The 23,595-nt window shown below is 49.1% G+C and overlaps 1 protein-coding gene across 5 annotated transcripts in view; it reads left to right on the forward strand.

Moving 5' to 3' along the window:
• The window catches only part of Vn (membrane-bound neuregulin protein vein), a 199,964-nt gene that overhangs the window by 134,420 nt on the left and 41,949 nt on the right, over positions 1–23,595 (forward strand). For all 5 annotated transcript variants that reach the window (XR_011799770.1, XR_011799771.1, XM_072002847.1 and 2 more), the window contains 2 exons: positions 4,258–4,400; positions 22,194–22,302. Coding sequence is in view for 3 of the 5 variants with exons in the window: in XM_072002847.1 (XP_071858948.1) it covers positions 4,258–4,400; positions 22,194–22,302 (252 nt within the window). In the remaining 2 variants the exon portion in view is untranslated. The remainder of the gene's footprint in view (positions 1–4,257; positions 4,401–22,193; positions 22,303–23,595) is intronic.

The following is a 23,595-nucleotide window of genomic DNA, read 5'->3' on the forward strand; positions in this document are numbered from 1 at the left end:
AATCGCAAACGTTCGACGAGCGTGTGTCCGATATCGAGGATCAACGATATCGAATTAACGTGCCGGCAAACGATCGCGTAACAGCGGTGCGATCGCACTTGCTTTTGTTCGCGAGACGTAGGCGAGTACGTGGGCTGAACGACGATTTGACGAACGTTATTGCGTCGAGCGAGATTTATGAGCCAGCCGATGTGAATTGGGTCCCGTTCGTTACGCGATCAGCGGGAAAATATGATGAGAAAAAGCGTCGGCGGAGATCGAGTTAACACGTGGCTGAAACGAGGGATACTCGTGCAAAGTACAAGAAGCGTTATTTGGTGTTATAGTGATATAGGGATTGTAAGTCAGGATGAGGCGCGTTATTGAAACGTTAAGGGGAAGTTACGTATAGATACTCCTAGCGCGTTCGTACTTATCTCGTGGAGTAAGTGGAGGGGCTGCATTCACTTAGGATGATCGTAAAATCCATTCTTAAGGCGGTTGGCCTGCTAAGCTTCCGAGTTACCGCCTAATCTCCACGCCTGTGACATCACCTTGCGGAATATCGGAGTACCCATAATCGAAAGCCTGCGATGTTTTTGAAAGTTATCCGAACCGGGTAACCGGGTTCCCGTTTGATGCAACGCAACGAACAGCTCCGTCGTAAAAGTTCCTTCCGATCTTTTAATTTCCGCGTCTCATCTAATATTAACGTCTTCTGCGGCGACGCTATCGACGTGACGTATCGACGTGTTACGACTGAAAATCGATCTCCCAAGTTTCTCTCCGGTAATCAAGCAACTTTCCAACTTATTTCCCGGCTCTATCCCAGAAAAATCCTCGTTCGCCGAGAGTAATTAAAAGCAGAAAGGCTCCGGAGCGAAAGCAGGACTCGATGAAAAAGGTGTCCGGATGCGTCGACTCACGCTAGGCTATCTCCTCGCGCGGAAACTTTGCGAGGAAATTTCCGCAGACGGCCTTGAGTTCGGGAAGCGGCGTAGCGCGGCGTGACTGGCGATTCGTCTGAACCGGTCGTTACAAGATCCTCGTGGATCGATTCCCTTTGGAACGCGTCAAAAGGGTTCGCGGAGGGATGGCGTTGTGGCGGTACGACGGCCAGGGAGGAGGATCGGTAGGCTAACCGGCCGCAAAAACGTAACGAGATGAAAGAAGAGCGCGAAAGACGGACCGACTCATGAACGAGGTGGAATACATAAATAGAAATCTCGGTTTATCCCTCTCCATCGGGCCATGCTTCCAGCTCTTTCTCTCTCTCTCTCTCTCTTTCTTTCTTTCTCTCCGCCAGACCCTCTTCCTTCCCCCTATTTCGCTCCTTTTCTCTCATTCTCCGTCGGCCGAATTCTCCTGGAAGCTTCTTCTCTCTCACGGTGGCATATATACGCGTCTACTAACCGGAGAGTAGCGGTAGTCTAGACGGAGTGTCGATTTTTGCCGCGGCACCAAATTAGAAACCCTTCTCTGCTGGATCCATGGCGTGCGCGTGGTTCCACCGCCTCTCCGTCTGCTCCTCTCGCGCCACCATTCTCCGCCTCTCATTTTTTCTCGTTCCCCGTGACCGTCGCACCAGACTCTCTCTCTCTCTCTTCTTCGTCCTTCCTTCCCCACTCGCCCGCTCTTCTTCTCTTCAGCCAACGTTTCTCTCGTTCACTGTGTATCTCCGTATCTCGTGAACGCTCGCATGCGAAATCGCTTAAAGGGGATGAACAGACGACAAACCGTGTGGCCCTTAGCTCTCGCTCGCGCTCCACTCTCCTGCAAATATTTTCGCTGCGACCTGTGCGGCTCCGGACCTTTCGCGGGCTGCTGCTTTTCGGTAATCGAAAAAAAGCGAGAGAAAAGGGTCGGCAAACGATGCCAATGAAAATCTCGTTTTCGGAACCGTCGGTCGTCGTCTGGCAAAAGAGTGGGTGTCGCGGAGAATGCTCGTCCTCGGAGGACGTTGCAATTGGAAAATTTCTAGTCGATCGATCTTACGAAAGACGATTCGATCTTTCGAATGTAAGATTGCCGATGGTAGGAAATAGAAAACGACGGGGAACAAGCTTACCGCGAAGCTTCGGCAAATTCAAGCTCCTGAATGCAAAACACCGCTGATCTTGTATTCATCCTCTGATATCGGCCGCGTGCATACATTTATGTAAACACGCGTACGGGGTGTAGGAGAAGAAGCCGTGGAACCAAGGTATCGCGTAAAAGGCGCATAAAGGTCGACCGTAAAGGAAAAAAGTTGAAGTTAATGCAGGGGTCGCGCAAATTGTGTTCGCCGCACTACTCTTCGCTTTCATTACCTTTAACTCCTCTCGGCCTTCCACCTGAGAGGGCAATTACCCCGTCCCTCGATCCGTTTCGGCGATCTCTCAATTCTTTCGTCACGCTTCGATCCGCCCCAAGAGCTGCCGAATTAAAACTTCTCGCTCCGCGAAATCTCGACTGAACTCGCAGCAAAGAGCAAGCTTCTTTCTCTCTGAAAAGCGGTCGTTCTCGATGCGAAATTCCTCGATTCGATTCCTACGGCGTACGGTAGATCGAATGGTGAATGGTGGAGCACGATCGCGACGCACGGATCGAAGAAGATCGTTCGACGGATGAAATTGTGCGAGACAGGTTGTTAGCTGTGTGGAGTTTCGCTCAGGAGACAACACGGCGAAATTAATAACAGCGTAGACGGACCAGAGAAAACATCGATCTCGCCGCAATTAAGGGATTATTCTCCGGATGTTCACGGCGCAACGGGCACGGATATTGCGTTCGATCCAATCGCGATTTGCGCACGCGTTTCGTTAATCATCGCTGCAGTTGAAATGCTGGAATTAGTGGAAAGTGGCGCTGTCCATTTTATCCTATCTCGGTTTCAAAATTGCGCCAGCCAAGCTTGAAAACCAATTCGAAATGACAGCTCCTCTAAGCCATCGTGGCATTCGATCGACGAAGGATTATGGCGCCAGCGCGTGGCATTCGCGTCATTTAACCGCCAAAAAGCTTACCGGCTCTTTCTTTCTACGTCGCTTCGATTCACGTTTTCATCGAGGTTCTTAAGAATATGGCGTAGAATTACCAAGACGAAAATTATCGAAACGAAGAGGAAAAAGGCCGGTGTCTGACATGTTCGGCCAGAGTCGAAGATCCACCCTTGAAATTCCGACTGCGAATTCCAGCCGACTGTGGATTTACGATCAAGCTCCTCTTCTCCTCGGTCCGTTAACTTTCCGAGTCCCAGTACGTGGACTCGCTAGTATGCGGCGTAATACAGGGCCATCGAGAAACTCCTCTGACAAGTGGAAGAAGACAAGGGACCATCCCAGAGTCGGTTGAATCGCTTCCAATTTAAAGAGCTATCTCAGGACGAACTCACGTTTTGCCTCGCGATCGGAAATGCCACGCTCCCCGCTGCTTCCCAGCGATTCGACCTTGCCGGCTTCTGCATTTCTATCTCAAGCCAACAACAACTGCCTGTTCTCGAATTTACCGGACTCCGTTGTCCCTGCTCTCTTGCTCCACTCTTTCGAATTTCCAACGCATCGACGTCTCGAGACAGCTGCAAACCAACATCGTTGGTCGAAGCGGAGTATTTGCAGTTTAGCAGTTTTCCTATTCGATATTCGTTCCCGAAGGAGCACGGATCGCGCGTAAAGTTGGCGGCAACGATTTTCCTAAGCGGCTTTCATACGTTTCGACGCGTAGCTTAGGAAATAATCTGGAATTCGAGATAAAACAGAGGAGAAACGTGACGTGGGTAGAACGTCGGGAACCGCATCGATCGTTATCGATATATTTGCGTTACGAGGGAATTTCGCCGGCAGTAATCCGCAGTGTTTGAAAAGTTATTAAATTTGCCGGCGTCTCGAGGGCAAGTTCGAAAGCTCCCCGGCAGAAGTTTCGGCTTCTTCATACGGAAAAACGAGTTTTCCCGGATAGAGAAGTCCAGAAATTTCAGACCGCTCTAAACCCCATGGAAGCTCGCAGGCAAGTGTATTTGGATCCTTGGGAGCGCAGGCAAAACTTCCTGTTTGCTCGAACTTTGCGGAATCTTCTCCCGGGACTCGAAGAAAGGTACGCGAGCTCGGTCCACGCCACCTCGATATTCGTGTACTTGTTGGAAAGATAATAAACGAACTAATCCGCTATCCGGCCGCGTTTCCATTGAATATTACGAGAGCAAACGATTATCGCAAATCCCCGTGTCGATGGCGTAAACTTTGCTTTTATATAGGCACAAGGTTTTGAAAGTCTAATGAATATCACGTTATCTGTTCGCAGGCGGAGATCGAAAGTGGTGATATCCTCCGCGAAACCCGAGGACAGCGGCAGATACGAGTGCGTAGCAGAGAGTACTTCCGGTCATCGAGCGTCACTCGCGGCCCAGCTTCTAGTCGCTCACGATACGAGAGTTTCGGAAACCAGTGAGTATCATCGATCCTTCCGTGTACGCGTACATATCGTACGGTTCCATCTTTGTAACAAACGAGAGGCTAACCGAGAATGGAGCATCTATTTATTCCACGATACAAATCGATGTCTGTCTCTATCTATCTCATTAATAAAAATACTGCAGAAACACGATACTCTGGCATCCTTAAAAACACGGCAGCTTCGTTATTCGAGCGTCGATCGTCGATACAAAAACGGGAGGAGGAACGTTCGCGAACAAAGAGAACGAGAGACGCGTTTTGTTCGATGCCGGCTGGATTTCCGGTGATCGATCGATCGATTGGCGAACACCTGCCGGCACATCACGGCGCGCTTCAGTTTTCACTCGTTGTCGTCATAACTCCGATGGTGCGTGCACCCGCAGCGGAATCTCCATTGAATCCTCGAAAAAATAGAGGCGCGCGTTTTGTACGCGTAACGGGACGCGACTTCACGATACACTGCTCTGCAACCTGCGACATTTCGATGACCCTATTGTCGCCATGAAAATCATTCTTCTCCCTTCCTCTTTTCTTTTTTTTTTTTCTTTTTTTTTTCATTTGTGATCGCGTGACGTTCTGAAAGGGAATATCGCGCAATAAAAGACGAATATAAAAACATCTTTCGATCCCTTTTGGGATATGTTACGTAAGTTTAACGCGGTGCAAACGGAAATTATAAATGTACGATCGAAAAGGTGAGTAATTTTTCATTTACCTCGTAATACGATGGAAGATATACGTATGGAAGAGAAGTGCAGGTAGAAAACTCGGTCAGGACGTCTGGAACGAAACGATAATCGATCGTCGACGGAGGATGCGAGTACCGGCTCACTGGCACGGTGGTGTAGCCTTTACGGTCGACGTCTCGCGTAAAGATGCGACCACGTTGTGCATAAACGTCTGAAACAGTTCGCATTGGCGCTTATCGATCGACAGCCGGCTAGACCTCGAGCAGAAGGCCACCGCGCGGAACCTTAGTTTATGGGTTTTCATAATACCTGCAACATTTGGTAGACGTTTTTCGCCAGGGTATTTATGCCAACTGAGAAATGCAGTCGTGACGGTAACAGCTAGACCGGGAAAAACGCGAAGCTCGACCACGGTGAAATTCGTACTGCAAACGCGTAATTCAGTTTACAGTGTGCTGTAATTTCCAGCACGATACGGGATCAATTCGAAGGAATTGCTGGTGTTCGAGCGAGAAATTCCTCGCCGAAAATACCGAACGTGAAGCGAAACGGACCGAGACCCGCGCACAAAGGATCGTTCGTACGTATGGAATACTGCAAAATTAGCTGTAGCATCGAAGAAACGATAATCGTGGAAAAATTGGTTAAATATCGAGACAGCAAGAGGAACGATATCGGGAATAACGATGAAAGGAAAGATCCATTCCAGAAGTGGGCCGATAGACGTAGGTGATAAAGTTAGGATTAAGCACCTGATGCGATAATGCCCGCGCAGCCGGCGCTCGGTTCCAGCAAGGCCGGGAAAGCTTGCGGTTCACCGCCACCGAGGCACTGCGAGCTCGTATGACGGACAAAGGGCGACAATTACAACCCTGCCAGCCGCGTCAGGGTTTCATATAGCTCTGAACTGCTGATGGCGGGTCAGCTGCCCGTTTTGGTGTACACTCGCGTACATTCGACCGGCTCGTAAATCCCGGAACGATGGAACGTTGTCCTGATTCTCGCGGAATTTACCCGCATTTCCCCTCCACTACGCTTCGAGCAACGAAACGAGCAACGATACGAACGATCGAATCGACGAAACGAACGATCGAAGGAAGCGATCGCGATCGTATCGTCTCGAAGACGTCGGTGAACTCGATGGAAAGAACGTGCCCTGGCAAACAATCACTCGACACGTTTTCCTCGACCGGCCCTTTTATTCTTACGGTCGCTAGCACGCTCGAGGGCATTTCCACGACGCGCCGCGGCCGTGACTTCTGTTTCCTTACTGGTTAGCTACTCGATTGCGGTAACAGATTGTGGTAATGTTTATAAGCCTAGAGTTACTCGAAAGAGCGAACAGCGCTCTAGCTAGACTGCAATAACATTTACCACAAACTTTTACTACGACTCGAATGTTCGTGCCCTACTCGTGGCCCGAGCGCTCTCTCCACTGCACAATGTTTTAACAATTGCCGTTGCAGTCGCAATGGCACGCTTTACTACTACGGAGGTGTAACTTGATACAATAACGCGCGCGTTCCGCGTCGTTTAGTCGGAAAGAGCCGACTCGCGCCAGCCATCGGTGTTGCAGCCGCAGATCGGCGAAATTATGCATCGCAAGGCGTTCTCTATCTAACGAACCTCCAAGGAACCGTTGGAATTCCATCGTTTGCCTTGTTAGCTGTTCCGGTTTATCGATATCGCGGTTAGAAGCTTCGACGAGTTTCGACGCGGTCCGGCATTTGAGAAAACTCGTCGTCGTAGTCGTCGAGGGGACGAAATAGACCTTGTGGATCACACGTCGCCACGCGAATCGCGCAAAAGCCAAGGTTTCGTGCTTAAGTTCCACGAGAGAAATCCTCGACCGGTCAAATACCCGGGGCGGAGGGTGAGCCGAGGCCAGAGAAAAGGAACGAGTTTCTTTTGCACGGTACGGGAATGCTCGCGTCAGCGTAGCCAGAAACCGTGAAATTGTAAAAACCAAGACAGCGGCCCGGGCAATTTATCCGCGCGTACGATTTCACCGACCACGAGAATCGGTGGAAGAAAGCGCGCTTTCGGCGTCGGACAAAGAGTCGTTTCCCGGTCCAGCCTCCGATATCCTCGAGAGCGACCCTGAGCGGCAGCGGATGTGGCTCGAACATCGATCGTTTCAAAGTTCTCGCTCGAACGAGCAACGACGAAACGAGGAGAGTGGATGATCAACAGAGACGCGGCTAATGACCGTGGTTAAATACTGATACGCCAGATAACGATAACGGAGCGAAGCGGAGGAAGGATCCGGTGCTGGAGAATCGCTCAAGTCCGTTTAATGCTTTCAGAGGCGAAGAGACAAGGAACAGAGGCAATTAGAAGGGGCGACGAAACGTCGAAATAGAAACAATTATGAGCGGAAGGTAAACCCCTCTGCGTAGAACATCGCGAACGCTACGGACAACGACGATAGCCATCCCCTGGCATGTTGTCGTGTTGACGCGGATATAAAGCTGATTGTTCCTAAGGAATTAATTAAACGCAGACTGATAGACACTGCGGCCTCGTCCCGCGTTAATATTATGCGGAGAACGTTACATCGATTGGGACAGCAGCCTCTTGGCTCACGATTCTCCTAAAATTTCTTCTCGTTTCTACGGGTTCTCTTAAAAGTTAAATTTTACGAGGTCGTAAGAAATCGCGAGTTTTCGCATCGAGGCAGCGCGAACGCTTAAAAAACGAGACACGGGAGGAATATCGTTAGCGAATGTTGCAGGAAAGGCGCGATAAGCGCGGTGCAAAACATTTCGCCGTGTAACGAATACGATCTCTCTCCGGGGGTCGTTACGCGCAACGTGGCTCGCGGCATTGTCTCGGCGTATAAGATGCGCGCTCTGCTGGAAACTCCAAAACTTGTCGCGCGCGATTTCTCGGGGCCTGTCTTCGCAACGACGAATAAACAACCGTCCTCGGTGGAATGGAGCGGCACACGCTCCGTCTGACTACACGTCGCTCATACCACTTACCCGTACTACTTGCCAGGTCTGACGGTATATTATGCACGTCACCGCAGCAAAGTTCGGCGCCATGTACGAAAGAAAAACGCAATACACATAGCGAAAGATCATCCTCCTACCACCTGGGATTTTCTGTCAACGATATTTCCAGTTACGGCAGAGCGAACCGTGCAACCTATCATTTTGCATTCTCTCGTGGTCGTTGACGCGGTCGTGGGAACCAAGTTGTCGAGGATAGTAAATCGATGCGATAGGAATCGAGAGGCTACATATAACGTTAACATTCCCAACGAACGATCTATGACGTCTTTCGCCCAAATTTTTTACTAGAAAAATTCAAACATCCGTCTTAAAACGAACCTCGAGGAATTTCCCGACACCTCGTAATCGTCTGCGTGTTGTTTGGTTGGATTAGACGCGCTGTCGGTTCGAAGCGACGCTTCCCGCAACTGACGACCCAGAAAGACATGAATAATATTACGCGGTAACAACAGTAGGAAGTCTGTTTGGAGAGTCTGCCTCGATGAGTATGGTCTACGCAACATTGGGAAACTCTGTCGCGAGAGAAATACGCCTCCCATCGCGACCGTTCGTCTCAACGAGCCCTTCGCGACCCTTCGTTTAAACTATGCGCGTCTGGGCGGGCATTCGCATGATACAAACTTGGTCGGACTTGCCGAAACAGTCGTTGGTATCGCGAGTAATAATTGTCGAATGGTCTACGCGTGGTGTCGAGCAAATTCGTATACACGCGTCGTCTCGTTTCGACCTCGTGACACGTTCGTCTAACCAAAACCCGAAGACTTGTCCGACAAAACGGGAAACCCATTGGATTCGCATTTGCACGCTACCAGAGAACGAGATCGCGGCAGGAAAGATTCGACGCGAGCGCGCTCGCTTTAGACGCCCGTTCCGAAAAAGAGGATGGAACATTTCGCGCAAAGGATCGGCAGAGAATCCGTGCAAGTGCGAGGCAACAGCGTCGAATTGTTGCTTAATCGCGAGCTCGTTCCGCGAAGTGGCACTCCAACGAATTTCAATCGCATTCGTCGGCCAATTCCGAGCGTAATGCGATGCAGATGCAGAAACCGCGCGCGATTTAGCTCTCCGGCATAGACGCGAGAACGTGCATACATTCACCGTCGTTACTACGTAACGTGCGGGACGTGGCGCGAAATTTCGTGCGCAGTCCGGGTCTCTACAATGGGAGTCGCGACCGAACGAATCGAATAGAATAGGGCTGTTTGGTGCGCGAAACAGCGCATGCATCCAACGCCATCATCAACCGCCTCTACGCCCAGTCTGTTTCTCTCTCGATATAAAGAACGATTCTTGAAACGTTTATGATCGTCTACGCATAGCGCCGGGTTCCATTAGCCGTAAGGCACAACGCGGAGAGTCGACAACATCTCAGTTTCTTCGGAAAGAAATACTCGTTCTCTCTGGAAGAACAAACAAGAAGTATTATGTAAAAGCTTGCAGTTACGAGGGTCGCTATCAGAAGCGAATATTCTCCGAAGGTGATGCTGCTTTTTGCTCGACCTCGTTTATATCGCGTCGCTAATTAGCTTCGACTGCGAAATAACAGTTTAATTATCGAGGGAGCAGCCGTTTTCTAACGAGCACCAAAGAAAAACGATTGTTCGCTTATTTATCGCCATTTCGATGCCACGAAAGTTGTTTCGATTTTTCACAGTTCGGCTAACCATTTCGTAGCCCGGCAAGGAGCTACGCCTCTTCTTCGCCCCTTTATCTCGCGAAATAGAAATTGCGACCTTCCGAGTTCCGCCGATCCGAGTCACGAGGCTTCGACGAATCGAATCGAAACCACGGCGAATGAAACGACGCGTAGACAGACGAATCACCAAATTGTATCTGCAGCACGCGCGCTAGATAAAAAAGACGGAACAACACGGAATCCTATTTGTTGATCGACTGTCGGAGAAAAGCGCGAGCCACTCGGTTGGCAATCCAATCGCAGGATCAAAAGGTTGATTCCGCGAAAGCCGTTTGATTTTCCACCGCGACGTCGGTCAGCTCGTTGTTGCCTAGCGAGAAACGATAGAGCAACCGGCTGCGGCGTAGAGTACGGGCGTGTACGAGCTTTGAGCGAGCGGTAAAAGCATTAACTCGTCTCCCCAAGCGGGCACGATCGACGAGTTCTTTTTGCGAGCGAGCGATGTTCGCGCGATAACCGGCCACGACGTGTACGTCACCGGCTGCATCGAGAACGACGGGTTCCAGGCTTATAACGTATGGAATTTTATATGAAGCCAGACGCGCCAGATCGTGTTTCGCGTACCATAAGATCGTGTTCCGTGAGCTGCAGTTTGGCTGCGCCAGTTTGACGCTTTTCGCTATGATCGAGTCGAATTGAGATGTACGAGATGAAAAGCAGCGGTGCTATCTATGTGTCGATACCGATCCAAATTTGCAAACTCGTCTGTATATGTCGTGTGCTTTCCCAGGCTGGAAGACAGCTCTTACACTGCTGTCAATTTGCGACGCTATTTCGAAATAATTCACAACGAAAATAAAGATCGATCTCTTCTCTGCGATCACTTTGTCTTCGTACGTCATCGACGCGGTGTTTGTTCAAGTACGATCGAACAGCGAGTTCGTCGTGTATCGACAATGCCCTCAACGATGAAATCGACCGACAGTTTTGCCGGTGCTCGTAACAGCCTCGTACCTCGCAAAGGCAAGAAAAAAGTCCTCGTAGAAGAACCAGACTGATAATTTAGTTTAGCTCTGACAAGTTTTTTCTTTTTTTTTTTTTTTTTTTTTATTTCATCGTTCAAAAGCCATTGGTTACGAATTACCGAAAGCTACCGCGCTCCTGAATCTGTCTGGTTACTGACGGACTTATTCCACTTGCCGAGTATCAGCCCGCGACTACTCGGGCCACTTCGTCTTTGACTTACTTGTACGTGAGAAATCTTGCTTTTATCGATCGAATTATGGCGACCAGAGGGAAGATTGGTATTTTTCATCGTTTCTGCGCGATAGGTTCGTTAACGAAGTACCATCAGCGTCCACGCTAATTTACCATCCGAGGCGAATGAAAGTTGGAAAGGGTAGAGAAGATCCTTTCAAGGAACGTGGAATCTGTCCGACAAATATTCCCCGGCAGCGAATCGCATTTTCCAACGAAAAAGTGCGGAAAGAGAGTGAAAAGCTGCGACATTTCCGTAGACTGTTCGTTAATTTACTTAGCGGGAAATTTGGGGCGAAACAAGGCTACGCAATAGCCAATGAAATCCTAGGAAAACTAATTACCGCTATGTTTATGCGAAAGCCTGTCGACCACGGAACATCGAGATATTTAATATTCTGCTGTCGAATCGACCGGCAACAGAATTCTCGAGCGCAATAATTGCGGAAAAATGCGACCGCGAATATCGATGAGCATTTATTGTCGGCAATTCCTTTCGTCGCGGCAGGCGGTCGTGCGTGTGCGTGTACCTATGTTCGATTGCCTGTGAAAATTTTATTTCCAAGCTCCATTCGATTTTCGGCCGTATCGCCTCTAAAATAATTGTTCGTACGCATCGTTAATTAACATCCGATATTCCCAGGAATATCGACTACGCGATTAGTTGGTTACAAGGCTTCGTTCCGCGAGATATGCGATTCAATAAAGAAATCGAATCTGTAAGACCCATTAAAAAATTCTTTGTGCGTCTCTTTGAATGACACTTGAGTCGAGCACGCGATATTTATTTCGTACGCGCGATAAGGGTTGAAGCTGGCGACCCTGTTAGCACCGAACAACGCTACTGTTCGACCCAGAACGCGGAAAGAAGTTGTAGCAGGAATACGATGCGTTCTGCACCCGCTGGGTCGGCTAAATGGGATAATGATAAGATATCGCGCATACGCTTCGCGAGCCTTTCCCTTTCACGAGTGTGCGTGCATTTGAAATAAATTACGCTATACAATCGATGGTACATATACGCGCGCGCAAATATTACACCGCGCCCGTACGGAATGAAAATATAGTGTTTGATTAAACTGTCAGAGTTATCTCGATTTTTCGATCGACAAGAAACCTGCCTCCGCCTGTCGGTCTTTACCGTCGAAGACTAATGGCCGACCACCGACACGACACACGGTTTATTAATGTCACTCACGTGACGGACAAAAAAAAAACGCATTACTAAATTACGCGTCGGAGAATAGACGGGTCACGAGCTGGGTTGTGCGTTGTTCAAAGTACGCGGCTCGATCGATAGAGAAAGACTTCCGACGCTTCTCCGTTTACGTGGCAACCGAATTAAGATGGAGCTGGATTATACTTTGCTCAAGGTATGTTAGGCCTAATACGGTTGGAGAAAATTCGAAGCCTGAAACAGGGCACGTCTAGATTGCGCAGAACTCGCATTACCTTCGAGATATGTTGAATCTAGACTGTGCGCCGTGTAACGATAAGACAGGGTAGATTCAGGTTACTCGCAGCAGGACTGGAATAATAGAAGATCTAGGCTATGCAGGAACTTAAATTAGCTCGAAAACTAAAACACCTACGTTGTACCGAAATTAAAGAATCCCCGGAATTGTCTAATTATACTTGGTTAATTTAAAATTAGTGCCGGCCAGGCATAAAAGAAGCGACATTTTTTCCAATGGAGAACGGAGCGTACTTGGTCCGTGTTATACCTTGGATTTAGATTATTTCCTAGTTATTCCGCAGTAGAAGCGACCCGCTTTAGACCAGACGAGAGGCAAGCGAGAGAGATTCTCTCAGTGAAAACAAACCACGTAGATCGCGTTGAGTTTGCTATTTCACGAAATTCACATCCGCGCGTTAGTCGGCGAGTAGGAGCGAAGTTATCTAAAGGAATCCAGCCGGAGGCGGTGTCGGGCCAAATTTTTTTTTTCTTTTCGCGAAGCAGCAAGCGTCTCTAAAGCGGCGCTGCGGGGGAAAAGACATTCGCGGATCTTTGATCGCGAACGGACGCACGTAGAAAGATACACAGAAGAAGGCACGCACGGCTGAGTGCCTGGTTAGATACAGAGAGAAGTGCATTTTCCTGCAGTAACCCCAGGGACAGCACCTGGGGGTACAATCTTCCTTTTGCCTTTCGCACCGGAGCAGTGCGACGCGCCGCGGCGTCTAGCGACGAAGCAATCCGTGCAAAAAGATAGAAACACGCGTCACGTGAGAATTTTGCGCGGCTGCACACGTTTCCAGGGCTTGCGTCACTCTCGATCGTTGCATCCTACGAGCCCTGTGCATACCGGAATTACCCGAGGGGCACTCCGCCTTCGTGAATGTCGCCGATACGAGCCAGTCGACCGATTTCTCATCGCGACGACGACAGCGCGCTTCCGCTGGAACAATCCTATGGGTGGAACGCGAACGTCACGTATCTATTTCGAATCTACACAGCATCCAACGTCCGTGGTGGTCGATACGATGTTCGTTCAATCTGATTATAATATCGTTTGGAACGAGATAGGAAACAGAAATTCGCGTTGATGAACGAAACACGAGCGAGGAAAGCGTAATCCGTTTATTAGCCGCTAGAACGAAGGTCATTGGGGGAGTGGTCACGCGTCGATGACTATGAAAGGTTTTCTGAAACAGCGAACAGAGAGTCGGACGAAACACGATTAAATCGGTTTCGCGCGATAGGTGCCGTTCGCGGATTGATTGCAGGATCAATTTTAATCACTTCCGCACGACGTGTATACCGCGACGAGTTACACATTCTAATGCGTTCCCTATTAATTTGAGAGTAGCCATTAGTTGCTCGTACCGGTGTATCGTGCCGACTATCTATCACCCTACCCGGCAATATTGTCAGAATTCAATAAAGCAAACGAGCTGTTGATTCAATACTCGCCAGCTATTGTCGTTGGGAGAGCGCGATTGGATCCACTCGATCACGATGATCAAACTTCCAAAACGTTGAGTAGCTGCGCGATGTACGTGCCCGACGAATACAGTGGTTAATCGAAGAACGCGAGATATCGCCTTGCGAAAAATCAACTCGTCGGTTCGCGACATGCGACTTAATTGACGTGGATAAAAGATTCATCGTACGGGAGGAATACTGGAACAGAGACGAATCAGTAAGCGATCTGTCTGTTCAACGGGGACACGAAAAGTAAGTCGCCAAAGAGTAGCAGTCGAAAAAAGAAGGAATAAACGAAAGAAAGAAGTGACGATGTAATGGTAACTTTTGAAATTTACAACAAGCGAGGTAGATTTGCGACTTTGATCAATCTTCGAAATCGTTCCACCTACGACTGTCGTATAAAAAGAATAATCAGAGGTTGTTCGTGAATCTCGTAAAAGCTAACTGTCTAGAACAAACGGAAAGGAAATCAGGCTGACGTGCGCGAGACCGGAACCTCCACTGTTCCACCGCGTGATTCCGAAGAGGAGACAACGTTGAAGCAACGCTCCAGATTACGTTCCCCCGGCGGAGGGTCTTTTGACATCAACCGACTCGGTTCTTGACACACATCTCGGTGTCGTTAACAATATATCGCCAGCTTGCGCGTCCCAAAGTTACACACCGCAATTCGCGCAGAGCGAAAACGCTGATGATATTCCGACGGCCGATATCACAAAAAGAAAAACGTGGAGGAGCGAAATGGAAATAGACGCAGAGCATCATAGGGAGGGAGTTCGTTTGCGGAAAAAATGGCTGACGAAACAAGGCCGAGGCGGGTTGTCCTTAAGCGTACAATCGCGTGCATCCCCACGCCGATTCCGTTGGCAGGTGCAGCCGGCGCTGCTGTCCTACGTTCGCGCATTCATCGGCAAAATGTCGTTTCTCATCGCGTAGTTACATCGTTAAATGAATTCGCGAAAGAATTCGTACAGCATGGCAGCCGCTCCATTGTTTCCCGTCCCTTTGAATTCCGCAGCACGGTACGATTTTCGTCCCGTTTCTTATTCTCCGCGCTCGCTCTCGCCTACCTTTCCCTCTGCTTCGTCTTTGACCGTGTTTCCCGCATCGCGAGTGCTAGCAGCGTTCATTGCGCGAAAACGTTGGCTCGTTGTCGAAAAGAATTCATCCAACGGAACACGCTCGTATCGTTCCACTTTGGTTAAATGGCTTCCGAGGAACGAAATAACCGGAGAAATAAAGTAAAGTTACTTATCTGAAACGGTCGATCAATTTCTTTCGGTTGTCGCGCGAATTGAGATGTCGCGTAACGACCCTTGGCGAACGTGTCGTCAAAGTGAATTAACCGGAGGGCATTACTTTCGACGGAAACGAGCGAAGCTAATGGAAGACAAACAACCGAGCCAGCCTGAGCAAGCTTCGCGCGCAGCTCCGCTTTGTTTGCGAGCAAAGTACGAGAAAAACGGAAGCATAGTGTCCGATACGGAGGATTCTGCGGTCCGACAACGGACGAAATTTCACGTCCACTCGCTTGGACGCTCGGTGTCCAAGCTCGCAGAAGGAAATCGCAACTCGTTATCGTCTGCCGCCCGCATATCAACCTCTCCCGTCCCTGTGAATTTTCCAGAAAATTCAAGCGTGTCTCCGCGAACAAAAGACGGTTGAAAGCGTGCACGTGGCGCAAGACATTTTCTGCAAACGCTGGCTGCAACGGTCGTCGAACGAATTCGTAAAATCTGGAGAACAACAAAGGCGGTATAACAAAAATCTTTTGTCCGCCGGTACTTGGCTGCTGGATAAATTGGACGCGCGATAGCACAGCGAGCAGACTGTTTGATTACTAGGAAAGGAACAAAGCGGAAACGTGAATGTGATTTGAAACTCGCGAGAACCTGTCGATGCTCCGGTGTGTACCGCGAGAAGGGACAGATAGAAATTCATGGTGGATCGACGCGTCGAAAGTGGAAGAAATACGATATCCGGCAGAAACGTGTTTCGAGAGAAAGGAAAACGGACGAACGAAAATTCGAGCAATTTCGCGGCTCTGTTCTAGAGATTGATCTTACGTCTGTAACCCTTTAATCTTGCCTGTGCTGCCTTTGTGGTCGAAGGTGTAAATCGCGTGGCCCATTCCGAACCGAAGGCAAGAGCTAACAATCCCGCGAGTCCAACTAAAAGAGAGAAACAGGCGATCGCGATAACCGGGCAGTCGGTGAATTTGAAATTCCAAGCAGAATCGAAGATTGTATTAGCCGGGGTCAGCAATATCGCGCTCTTATTGAATCGTTCTCTCCTACCGCGATACGAGTGAATACACGCGGCGGATGTCTGAAAAATAATCCAAACCGGATCGTTGACCGGGCCAGCTATCGGATTTGCGATGTTCTCGAGAACGTTCTGGTGAGTATTGGCCTGGTCATATCGAGCAGACGTGCCCATTTTATGTGCTTTCATTCTGTGTATGTGTGTGTGCCTATGTGTGTTGCGCTCCTCTGGTATTCTTATAAACCAAAGTGTCTCCGAAAATTCAAGCAGAACGGTATTTGCCTCGGGAAGGCTCGCAGCAAAATGTCATTCAAAAATCTCTCCGCTGACTGACAGATTCAAATAGGGAATTCGAACGTGGCACAGATTTGAAGAGAAGAAAATTTCCGTGGGTATACAACGTCGGTAGAGAAATTGTTGCAAAGAAAGAAAGTCTGCCGAGTAGAAAGGAAAGCCAAGATCAAAACTAAACGGTGGATAAAATTTCAGAGCCAGAGGTTTACGAAGCGCGGCGGAAAGCGACAGCGCCTCGAGTTGCATCGAGAAGGGGATACTCGCGCTCGGCCGGTTGTTTCCGTTGATGGAAGATTTCTCCCGTCGAAAACTCTTAGTTCTTTCTCTTTGTGGCGAAAATTCTCTTTGCGAGAATCCTCGTTCCATCCTGTGGGAAGAGACGCTCTTAAAAAGACTCGCGAGCAATGGCCTGGTCGGGCGATGGTCTTATCCGTGAACGCGCGATACGTCTGCCATAAAACTTTAACGAGGATGATGTAAGGGCGCTCCGTTCTCTTCGAAAATTGCGCTCTTTCGCTTATGAGTGAAACACGGACGAAACAACCGTCTTGCAATCTCTTTGCAAACAGCCCGCAAAACGATTGCCATGTACCTGAATCTTACCAGCTTCGTACAAACCCGACTTTCGGTCGCTCCTCCGCTCGTTTGCCTTCGATCCTGCCGAGAAGAAGATGGACAGATGGAAGCCTAGATATCGTCGATGATGTTAAAATTCCGTTTCCCGGAGCTACGTCGGAGACATCTCATAAAAGTCGGCTCGAAAGCGACGCAGCAACAGGAACGACGTGCTCTCGCTCGGTAGGTTCCGCGACGTGCGTGTGCGAGAATCTGGTCTCACTCTCTCCGCCCTCGTTTCTTTTTCACTTCCACGAGACTCTTCCTTTTGCACGGTTTGCTAGATCTATTCAATTTACTTTTTCTAGCGACAGGAAGGAATCTACCCCAACAAAGGGAAAGAACGTACGGACTAGGAGCGAGAGGGTAAAGACGGTCGCAGATGGGGCACGAGCGGCCTAGAGAAGGGATGGAGAATTTGCAGGCGGAAGGGGGGAGGAGAATTTCGCTGGGTAAAGCATCACGTGGAGATCCGTGGACGGTGCTTAAAGCTCAGAGGGTCCTTTGAAACTTCACAATTTCATTCTTCCAGACGTGGACGAGCGCGATGATTCCGCAAGGCTCTCGTCCGGATTTTTCTCTCGCTTCTTTGGAAGGCTACTTTTTTCCTTCTGTCTCAAAGGACACCGGCGTAGTCACGTAACCCGAATCATTTTACCCCGTTAGAGACGTATGGAACGCGCGAAACGTCAGCTAAAATCCACTTACGCGATCCCGTAGCGTATTAGTCGTACGTCGGCGAAATACGAAATGATAAAGTTCTGCTCGAAGACGAGCAACAAAACCTGTCGAGGGCGCCGATTTCTCTCGGGATGGGAATGGCCGCGAGTCGATTCGTTCGTCGCAAGCGGTAACAGTCGTTGCGAGAGCCAATAGAGCGGACCAGCCTCGCGTTTGAAACACGATATTTGGAAACGCAAATGGACCGACTCTGGACCGTGTTCAACGGTGTGAACCGTACGCGTGCGCGACCAGCCGAGCCGCAAACCCTCGCGAACAGATATATTAGAGCAATTATATCCGACTTAATTACGTACCGCCTCCGGTCCGCACCTATTTTCGAACACTGCCGATGCAAATTAGCATTGGATGAAAGCGCGTCCTCTCATCTTCCGGCAGCTCGAACACCTGTCCATCGAAGCGTTGCCCAAACGAGATACCAGATTTTTCTTCCATGCTGTTCACACTCGCTGCAAAAATATAAAGATATAAATGGACCACGCTCGAGAAAGTTTCATCGATGCGCCATCATCGTTTGTTCTAAACTAAAATCATGTAACTTTCGTTCGTCGTATTTTTTCCGTGTGTAAAAGTAAGGTTTCGTCGTCCTGAATCGATACCGTAATTTTCCGTTTTGGAAAAATTATTTTACCCGTTTTATTCGCGGAACGTGCAACGGGGAACATCAGTGTGCCTAACGGCGCACTTTGTGATGTAATTGGAACAACGTTTCTCGACGAGAACCGGTCGTATAATTTGGTCTCCCGAATTTTTTTTCCCCGGGTGTCTCGCGGTTCCGACAGCACCGCGACCAGAGCAGATTAAAAGTTTCATCATTTGGTCGGCTTCCGTGCGAGCCTGCTCGAGTTTTCGCCGCAATTTTCGGAGCACGCTCGAAGAACGAACAACTCGTATTTCATACTTGAAATACGAGCACAGAGGATGGGGCAGAAGAATCCAGCGTGTTAGCCTTAATTAGCGCGCGCATGTGCAGCCAGTTAGCGCAGATAACTAGAATAGATTTTCAAAACTAATTCTCCTGCCGCTAAACGCGTTCATCGTTCGAGCAACGAGAACACGAGAGAGAGCAAGCGTGGCTGGTTGTCGTACCAAAAAGTTACACAGCCCGCGAGCATCGTTGTATTAAACGGGGGAAAAAAGTTGTGACACGGGAATTGTCGCGACAGGTACGATCAAAACGCGGACAAAGGCCGGTTGAAACGCCAGATCGAAAAAAGCCCTGTATCGATGTCAAAAATTTCAACACTCGACCGTAAACACGTCGAAGAGTGACGTATCAACATAGAGACTCGCGCGTGACGCGAAACAGCTGGTCGGGGCTATCTAAACGCATCCGCGACACCGATTGATGTTACATCGACAGGGATAATGGTATTCAAACAATGTTACACGCGTCAGAAACAGCCAACGGTAAAACTGTTTGTTATCGAGAACGCTTCGCTAACTATAGCGGGTCTCTTAATGAGAGATAATTCTATTCACCTGGAAAATTCGTGAAATAAACGCGCGACAAGCTTGCCTCGACTACTACGCACTGGATATCTCCTGATCGAAAAACACCTCTCGCGTAAACGTTAATTTACGAGGCGTTTAAAGGCCAAAAAGAAGAAATATCGAGGAAATTAATTTAGAAATATCAGCAAATTTATGGGGTGGCCTGTCACGGTAAAAAGCTTGAACGATAATAAAGTGATGCTGACTGTGTCGCACATACGCAAGTAGACAAGCTGGAAATCTTCCCATTGAGTTTTATTGTACCTTAACAACTTGCTCGATCTAGTTACCAGCGACGCTATTTCCAAATGAAATTCTCGACTTTATAAGGAAAAGTTAAGCAGCATGTTCGCATACTTCGGGGCACTTATTTTAATGATTCTGCCCTCGCTACGGCTCCGATTCATCAGGGGAAAAAATCGACAGACGTCGGTACCGTAACCAGACGGCGCACCTATTCACCGAAAACCTGTAAGTTATTTGAGAGGTAGAGCAAGGCAGAGAAATTTGTTGGAATTTCCAGAGATTGAGGTTTTCTCGCAACTCGCGGTCGAAGATCGACGCCCGGGTAAATGGATGCCGTCCATCGTGGGATCTTTTGGTCGCACACGAGTACCGGCAACCGTTTTGGAAAATTCTCGTCGCACGATTGAGCCATGCAAGAGTAGATTTTGCATGGCAAGGCATCGACGATATTGGAGTGGAAGGACGAGCGCCGCGAAATTTCGAGATACAAGCCGGTCGGTAAATCGAAGAACCTCGCGTTTGTCGTGTTCACGACGACCGCGACATCCTGGCTGATAAGCTTTCCTATTTTTCGCCCGAAAAAGTTTTAGCGTTTTCGTCGAATCCCGTAAACGCGCGCAAAGTCGAATCGCACAAGCCAGAACGGAGAAACGAATTGAAACGCGGCTGCCGTCGAACCAAATCGATATAGCCGCGATTCAAACTCGATTCTCGCCTCATCTAAACTTTTCTCCTCTTTCGTTCCCGCCGTTGTTAACCCTGTTTCGCGCGACGAACTTTCGCATTCCACAAGATTGCTACAGAATGTTTTCCGCACCGGCGAGGAAGAAGCTCGCGCCACCGGCAGAGAGATCAAACTTTCGCGATTCGACGCTGCCATCGAAAAACAAGGAAAACGACGATGCCGGTCTTCAATTAACTCCGGATCCCGGCAGCATAGGTAATTCTCCACCTCTCCCTGCGCCTTTTCGCTATGAATATTCTTCCAACTAAATAAAAAGGACAAAACCGGGATCAAGGGAAATCCGGTGCAATTCGAGTATCTCGTCGTTTCCGCAAAATAACGCGGTTCGCAAGTGCAATTTGTATCCGATCTCTAGCAAAGAGAAGCCGGAAACTTTGAAACGAGCAACACCGGTAGAAGATTAAAATTTCAACGCGATCTGCCGTTTATGCCTCGCTCTAATCGCCTCGTCTCGATAGCACAAAAAACTGGGCTACTCTGACCGCGAAATGTCTTCAGCTTGTTAGGGATTTAACGAGAAGAAATGCGTTGGATGAGGTTAAAACGGCGACGGGTAGTGGGTGAAAAAGCGAGAGAGGATAAAGCCGACCGTACAAGCTACTCGAGAGCTTTTCGAAGTTGAAGCTGCGCTCGGTAATACCGGTCCGAATGGTCGAGTACTAATCCGAGTGTAATAATGGTGTACGCGCTTGCAAGCTCATCGCACGAACGCGAACGCGCTCTCCGTCTCGCCATACCGCGCCACGTCGCATTCTGCCGCTTCGGACGCTATTACTCCGCTCTGACCGCTCTGCACGCTTTCAAACTCATTATACGATTTTTAATACATTGCACACGGCCGCTCTGTGCATGGTTCTCGCGGCTCTTTGCTGAATGTTGCTCTGAAACTGCTCTTTCGGGATTCATCACCGTGTCCGGCGCCTCTCGCGAATCCAAAACCCCAACGTTCCGAACCTACGAAAGAACTGACGCTGTTCGATGATACTCTGTGCTCTCGAACGACTCGCCGACCACGTAGAGGTCAAGGAATCATCGATTTTCAACACGTTGTCTACGCCAGTAACGATCCGATACATCGAAAGTATGGAAGATTGTATCACGTCATTAGGTCGTATTTCCGTAGCAGATGCATGCAGAGCTATGATTAATTGGTATTCGCGACGAGGCGCAAGATAGCGGCTAGATTCATTATGCATTACGGTTTGAACAACGACAAACGACAGTGAGGAATTACGGTCTGCCGCGGCATTACGCGGCTCTCTGAGAAATTTATAGGTTACGGTTCGGACGGATTTGCCAGCGAGAAATCGCCCAAGCATTCGACACTCTGTTGCTCGTGAGGCAGCGATTCTTTGACGTCGCGCGTCGTTCGATTTCTATGATTATCGGCAAAGGGGTGAACGGAACGGGAAACGACGAGGAAAAAAGGGGAGAATGTTTTAAGCTCTTCATAAATCCAGCCGTTTCTCGCATCCTCGGCTTTCCTCCTTAGCAGCCGTTCCATTTGCATACTAAAGACTAATCCGCATGCAGGCCGATTGAAATGAAAATGCACGGTTTCGCCCGGAATCCACGATCCACGCCTCGCGAGCGCGAATATCATTTTCTCGCGCGGCGGACAAAGCTTTAGCAGCAGCCGATTTAATCGCGCGACTAAACGAAGCCAAAGCTCGCGATCGTATGAAATTCGACGATGAAAAGAAACGGGATAAAGAAGGAAGGAAAAATGGCGAGAGTAGAACAGGAAAGCGTCGTATCGACGAGGATCAGTTTTAGGGTCGTCGGAGAAGCTCGCGGAATTTATGCGCATTCCGTTCCCAATGCTGACGAATATATTTTCTCTGATTTTGTTGCAGCGACAGCGGCCTGGCCGAGGCAGGAGCAACCGTGTCCGATAACTGGAGACTTCTGCATGAACGGTGGTACCTGCCTGTTTTTCGAGACCGTCGGTGAACCAGCATGCAGGTGAGCGAGCATCGATCGGTATTGCTTCTGCATAATTGACCGTTGTCGCGTTCCGAACAAACAACGCGTCATGCCCCCATCCACCCTCGCTCTTTCCCTATTTAATATTTCGTTAACGAACAACGAGAGCAGCCCACCATCGTTATCCACGATCCGTCGGATTATCAGATCTATCGACCCGTAAGAGGTAATCGCGGGTAAACGAGTCACGTTTCAACATCCACGAGGTTCCTCGCCTATCGGCAATACGCTGCCGCTCCAAAATATTGAAACAAACGACTGCGAAACGTTTTTCCCGTGTTCCCTTCTTCCCTTCTTCGTCCGCAAGACGGAAATACAAGCCAGCCGAAATTGAGTTTCACTTCTTGTTATCCTCTTTTCTCCGAACACCTACGGCCGCCGGGACGGTGCAGCGGATGAGATTGCGAAGAGGTCGGAGGAGATTTCGCGGCATGTTTGTTACCGATTTCGTGCAGCTCGCCAGACACGTCGAGTCTACTGACCTTTCGACCACTCGCGTTTCCTCTTTTTCCGTACCATTCGCACTCCAATTGCAATTGAACCTTTTCCTTCTTTTTCCGTCGCCCTCGACTTCCATCTCTTCTTTTCCCCATCCATTAAAGAAAACACCTTATTCTCGTTTCTCTTATATTCTATTCTCTCCAGCTCTGCCATGCCCATCCTTTTCTTTTTCTTTATTTATCCACCTTCTCCTCCCCGTGCTCTCTCGTTACCGGAAAAAGGGAAGCTGCCTCTCAGGAGGCGGCGGACTTTCGCTAATCAAACTGTTTGCCCGTCGCAGGAATTAGAACGGTCATCCGCGTCTGCAATTTCGGTTATTTACTGCTTAGACCGCACATCCCGGACGTTTTTCCGCCCCTTTCTGCTCCCTTCGAAATACCAGACGGCGGTGGATGCCTTTCTTTCAGAGTTGATTCGAACGCGTCGATCGAAAGGCGAGAGGGCAAAAGAACGCTCGAATGAGAACTTTCCTTGGGGTGGAGAAAAAATGAAGGCAACACGGTTGAATCGTTTTTCATAAAAAATTTCTTTCAGGTAGAAGCCTGCATTTTCACGTTCATCCGGCGCGTTTTACACCCCTCTGACAGAATTCGTAGCCGGCTTCAGCCGAATTTTCCTACGACCCGTTGTTGGTACGATTTTATCGGTTCTTTCGAAAATTAAATTTCCCAAGTGGCCCCCGTATTCTCGCGCCCTGGATCTAGTCGATCGATCGCGCATAGGTTTAATTAAAAAAGTTCCACTCCCGATGATCGGTGATAGTTCTGCGAA

This window comes from Bombus fervidus, chromosome 4 (assembly GCF_041682495.2).
Source record: "Bombus fervidus isolate BK054 chromosome 4, iyBomFerv1, whole genome shotgun sequence".
Taxonomy (NCBI): Eukaryota; Metazoa; Arthropoda; class Insecta; order Hymenoptera; family Apidae; genus Bombus; species Bombus fervidus.